The sequence below is a fragment of the Leuciscus leuciscus genome (assembly GCF_965113295.1).
Source record: "Leuciscus leuciscus genome assembly, chromosome: 24".
NCBI lineage: Eukaryota > Metazoa > Chordata > Actinopteri > Cypriniformes > Leuciscidae > Leuciscus > Leuciscus leuciscus.
Genome location: NC_138723.1, coordinates 28,606,463 through 28,612,462, shown reverse-complemented (window position 1 = coordinate 28,612,462; position 6,000 = coordinate 28,606,463). Strand labels below are relative to the sequence as shown.

Genomic DNA, 6,000 nt, shown 5'->3' with positions numbered 1-6,000 from the left:
GCTCCCAGTGTGTTTGGGAAATGTCCCGCCCCTTACCATAACAGTGAGTTTCAACACACTACTAACTAACTCAACCAGGCCCCGCCCCTTTATTCTGCATATTAATTATTTAAATGAGGAATATTGTGACGTGTTCGTTCCAGGAAGAACCTCAAGACTACAATGGAGGAATTCTTTCATAAAAATCTAAAGAAATGAATGAATTAAGAGACAAAAAAGACTCAAGAACCAGAGACACAGGTTGTCCACAATAAACAACTGTCATAGGATGTATTTTTTTTGTTCCAAATTGCAAATCATTGAGAAAAAGCACGGGAAAACGGCAAGAGTGATAAATACGGAGTGTACAGCCTTGTGCATTTCCACAAAATCTCAAGTCTTTTGCACGAACGCATGTATTCACAACAACATCACACTCGCCAACTCACATTTATTTGGATTTAGTTACACAATGATCGCTTCTTTAACTCCGTTAAACGTAATACTGAGCACTGAATCGGTCAAAGGCAGAAGGAGAAAGTGACGTTACAAAGTTTCATTTCAAAAGAATATTTACAACCAATGAATGTCATTATACACACCTTAGAAACCGTACTATTGTGCCAAATCTCTGGACAATAAATGTTTTATGTACAAAAAGGGCATAAACCGAGGGACACGTCGCTCCTTTTCAGCCGCCCCGTCGGATGACAGTCTCTCGGACGCTTTCCCATAATGCACCGTGAATGTTAATGTCTCTAGACTCGACAAGGCATTTCAGTCCATTGGTTTAACTGGATTAGTCCGATACGAGGGGAAAGAGCGTCATATGAAATATTCTTTTTGGTTGTCACTGATAATGCCCAGTGAGTTTGGATCCGTGTTAAAGGGTGTTTCGGGACTGTCGTCTGTTTTTCCCACTTTGGGCTCTTGGGTCTGAAACGTTTCTTTCCGCCGGTACAGGAATCGCGCCATCACAGCCAGCGCGGCGAGACTCACAAATATCACGACGGCAATGACACCTGAAAAACAGCACAACAGTGAAGAGATCTAGACGTCATGATGAGATTACATTTCTGCATCTCTGGATGATGAAACATGCTAAATGTGTGATGGTCAAACTGTGATGAACTAAAAAAAAAAAAAAAAAAAAATGATTAGGGAAAGTAATATAAATAAAATATTGCAAATAAAAATATAAATTAATCAAGATATATATATATATATGATTTTATATTCATTATATGAATACTAATAAAATATGCAATGCATTTATTTACATTTAAATTAATACATATAAATAATAAATACAAATGAATATACATTATAGTAAATTAATATACATTTAAATAATACAAATTAGTTATACATTGAACTAATATGCATTCATTAAATTAATATATATAATTTATAAATAATATATATATAAATGAACAAATAAAAATTATAATTCATTATGAAAACTGAAAGAATTCTATATATATGGTTTATGGTGATAAATCAAATTTGGAGGTAATAACAGCAAAAAAAACAAAAAAACATATAAAAATATGAATGTATTAATATAAATGTTCAAATTATTTAATATTAATATTGATTGATATTTTTATACATATAGAGGAAAAAATATTATAAATTACTATAAATGTAATGAATATAAAAATATATGTGTAATGAAAACTAAAGGAATTCCATATCTTTGTTTTATGGTGATGATTCAATTTTGGATAACTACTGCAAATTAAAAAGATACAACATTAAAACATAAAAAATTCAATATCGGATGAAAGAACAAGAAAAAAAAAAACATACCAAAAATTTTGCACATGTGTATAAATAATATACAAATGAATGAATATACAATATGAATATATTATAAATGAATATACATTTAATTAATATAAATTAGTTAAATTAATGTATATACATTAAACTTATATGTATACATTAAATGAATAGGCTACATATAATTTATAAATGAAATTAACAAATAAAAATGTTAATTCATAATGAAAACTGAAAGAATTCCATATCTGTGGTTTATGGTGATAAATCAAAATTGGATGTAATTGTTGCAATACAAATTTAGGGAAATGTATTTAAATAATATCAAAATATGAATGAATTAATATAAATGTGTTAATATTATTTAAAATTAATATTCATAATTTTAATTCATATTAATATACATATGTAAAGGTACAAATATTATACATTAATATAAATGTAATGAATATACAAAAATATATAATTCCATTTCTTTGTTTTATGATAAATCAACTTTGGATAACTACTGCAAATAAAAAATATACAAAAAATTCTTAATGAGGTTAAATTGAATAATCGCCATAAAGCATTCAAAAGTAATCCCGTAAATCGGTCATTAAATGGCGGGTGGATTGTAGTGGCGCACACTGTTTAAACCGCAGCTGGCGGACAGTCAGAGGACTGACGCTTCTATCATGTCACAATCAATCGTAATTTACACGATGTTTCTGGACCTGTTAAATACAGAGAGAAAGTTGGCAAAAAAAAAACCCTTGGACTGTCGCTAACCATCAGACGTGTTGTGAATGCTTCTTCGCCCTTAATTCTACACGCTGTCAGAGCGAAACGCCTCTAAAATGTTTCTCTCCTTTGTGGCCGGTTAAGCATGGCACATTTAATTATAAAGGGTAAAAGAAATGTCTAATTGAGGCACCACAATAAATCTCAACTCAATTTAATGCCACATTACGGTGGCTGTGAAAAAGGACAAAGTGTATTCTGGATTGTAGCAGAAGCCCCTTAATCAGAAAATAATTTCTTTAACTGTTTAATTAGTTTTGAAGACCTTTGTTAATTTCAGTCTATTTACCGATAACTTTGGAGAAGTCAATGTGAATGCAGCTGTTAAATCAGTCATTACTGAGGGCCACGGAGAGCTTTTCTGATTAGTTTTATAGAGTCTTTTAAATGCACACGGAGGCTGAGCTTCCCAGTTCTCTTTGCATGACAAATAACCCAACGTCTTTGTCATTCAGTGCAAGTTTTAGCTCACAAAATGGAAATTCTGCCATCATTTACTCCGGAACGGCTCTTTCTTCCCGTTGAGCACAAAAGGAGCTGTTTAGCACAATGTTGATGCTGCTCCTTTCAATGCAATTTTCCTATAGGCCGGACATCACTTTTGCTCACTTCTGAACTTTTATTCTGCCCTTTTTGAAGCTCAACTGCATAGAAAAAGAGCAGGTAAACATTTCCCCTCGTCTTCCACAAAGTTAATAAAGTCAAAGTGGATTGGAACGAGCAAATTATGGTTTGGGTGATTTGTTCCTAAAGCAAGACAAAGTCGATATGACGCAGAAAGCAGGCAAATGATAATGAATGAAATGAGGAAAGATGAGGAACGGAGTGTTTCTCGAAAGCATGACATCCATTTACCTCCGATCAAAGCCGAGTCGCTGTTGATAGCATTGACTATGGGCTCGCCCGCACCTACTGTACCCACATGATCTACAGCGGAGAGGAAGAGAGACAGAGATCATCAGCAGGATTGAAGCGCTTATCGCTCGCAGGTCGCGGCTCATTGAATACGCCGCTTCAAACGCAGAAATGATTATGCAAATTAAGGTCTTTCTCACGCAGATTAATACAGTGATCAGCCTTTACGATCATTATTGCTCTAATTTAATTAGCACTGCGGATGGATTCAGTGAGCCAGCGACCAAAGTTTGCAGAAATTCCACTTTCAGGAGGAATCTTGGGAGAAAAACTAAGGAGAAGTTTGGAAAAGAAAGTCAGAGGAAGATATAGATGCAAGAGAGAGAGAGAGAGAGAAAGAGAGAGAGTGCGCTCTTGTAAATCAAAAGTGTTTTTATCAATATAAACATGTCAATGGTTTAACTAACTATAACCACGATTCAGACTGTTGCTCTGCTAGTATCAGTACTTGAGCTGAAAGATAAAACTGAAAGTTTATACTAATGCTAAATTTAGAGTTTTATAGATTTTTTTGATTGACCTTCCAGCATTAGTACATGTTCTTAAAGACAATTGTCATTAAAACACTGAATTATTTTGCTGTTACAGTGACACATCAGTACAAGACCAACAATGTAAAACAGACAACATTTTAAAATGGACCAAAATATACAAATTAATAATCTAAAATCGAATTGCTCATATTTTCAAAACTAAATTCTATAACCCACAATCATTTAGGAGTCTGTACATTCAATGACAAGCAAAATTCGGTTTGCACTGAAGTGCCTGCATTCATGTACTTGTGTAGAGTTTCAGGCCTCGATAGTTTAAACGTTGGGTTGATATCTACTCAATTCACTAAAACATGATTTATTAATCCATTGGCAAAGGCTCTTGGGACTGACACAAGGATTATCGGTCGATGTTGATCTATAAAAGACCAAATATCAAGCGATTAATTGGCTTGACCAATGAACCAGTTGAGTGCATTAGTACCCGTCCACTTTTCCAGCGGCGGTGGTTGCCGAAGTATTTTTCCCACTTATTTTTTCCTTGGAGATTTTGAAAAATTCTTCATTAAAGCCATTATAAGCCATAAATCAAATCACAAAATAGAAAAAGATACAAAACTGTGTATTTAATGGCTTCAACAAGGGAAAGAACTTCTAAAAAAATAAATCTATGGAGGAATATAAACCTATATATTCAAAGATGTCATTATGTATATAGAAACAATTTATTTTACATGTATTGCAAAATGCACATATACTAAATATACATACATACATACATATATATATATATACACACACACAAATATTGAAGTAGTCTGTGAGCGATTCTTTTATATTCCCAGTGCTTCATCATGGGATTCTCTGCAGAATTATGGGTAATGTAGTTTTTCATCAGGAATTCTGTTGTTGAACATGATTATTTAAAAAAATATGTTGAAATATTGGCTTCTACTACAGCATTTACCATTGATTAGCAACCTTGTAGCTCACAGTAGGTCTTTAAGTCGTTAAAAATTAATGGGATTTTTTTACTTCCGGACTGTTCTGTTGTATAACTAGGGCAAACAGGGCAGTTTTCAAGTTTTGCTGGCTTTACCTGTGAGAGAATGAGTCGTCTCAGCTGCGTAGGGGTTTGATGGTAAAGACGAGCCACAGTTGGATTGGGTCAGAGGTCCGGTGACTATGACAGGACTCGTGTCTGGATACAGCAGAGCCGCTTTCAGTGGAGAGATGGAGTTAAACTGGACCACAGACAGACAGCCAGTGAAGCCCAGAGCGTTCAGACGGCCGATCTCTGGATCCACTTCACCAGATTCTGCAAAAGAACACATCTGAGCATTCAATGACATCTCAATCATATCTTCTCGAGACAAATGGAAGCTTTTCTGCTTCTCCTGAAAAAAAAAAAGACCCCAATGATCTCTCACGTGTCTCATCTAGAGTTTCAGAAGGGATCTCAACATCTCTAAATACCCTACAATATAAAGACACAGATCTCAAAAAGATATCAATTGTTTCTCTCGTATAGCAATTACTGTACATGGAGATCTAATGAAAATGTTTGATCAAGTCACTGCTTTTTAGGTGTTTCTCTTGAGAAAAAGACACCAATGATCTCACACGTGTGAAGAGATCGAAATATCTCAGACTGGAATCAGATTTACCAAGATACTACAATATATAAAGTAAAAGATCTAAAAAATATTTCAATTACTTCTCTCAGATAGCTAATGAAAATATGTTCTAAGAATGTTTTTAGTAATGTTCCCATTAAGTTGTGAAAATGTTATTTCTGAGTGTTCTATGAACGTTCAATATATATATCTTTTTTTTTTTATGTTTTCAAAAACATTTTATTCTTGATTATTGTTAAGGAAACATTACATTGTATCATTCTGTAAACGCTTTGGGAATGTTACATTTGAACGTTCTCTGAACATTCTGAAACAAGTTGTAATATTTAATACATATATCCATACAATAAAAAATGTTGGGTTGTTTCAACCCATGTTTTGGGTTAAAAAAATTATATAATTTTTTA

At 33.5% G+C, this 6,000-nt stretch overlaps 1 protein-coding gene across 2 annotated transcripts in view; it reads right to left on the bottom strand.

The window, feature by feature from the left end:
- Nucleotides 1-255: 255 nt before the first annotated feature.
- cntnap3 (contactin associated protein family member 3) overlaps nucleotides 256-6,000 on the bottom strand; it is a 142,391-nt gene continuing 136,646 nt past the window's right edge. Inside the window, exons 22-24 of one of the 2 annotated variants that reach the window (XM_082157941.1) lie at nucleotides 5,056-5,274; nucleotides 3,403-3,474; nucleotides 256-1,001 (exon numbers count right to left, since the gene is read on the bottom strand). In XM_082157941.1, coding sequence (XP_082014067.1) covers nucleotides 805-1,001; nucleotides 3,403-3,474; nucleotides 5,056-5,274 — 488 coding nt within the window. In that variant the 3' untranslated portion in view covers nucleotides 256-804. The remainder of the gene's footprint in view (nucleotides 1,002-3,402; nucleotides 3,475-5,055; nucleotides 5,275-6,000) is intronic. The other variant, XM_082157942.1, reaches the window with a different exon arrangement.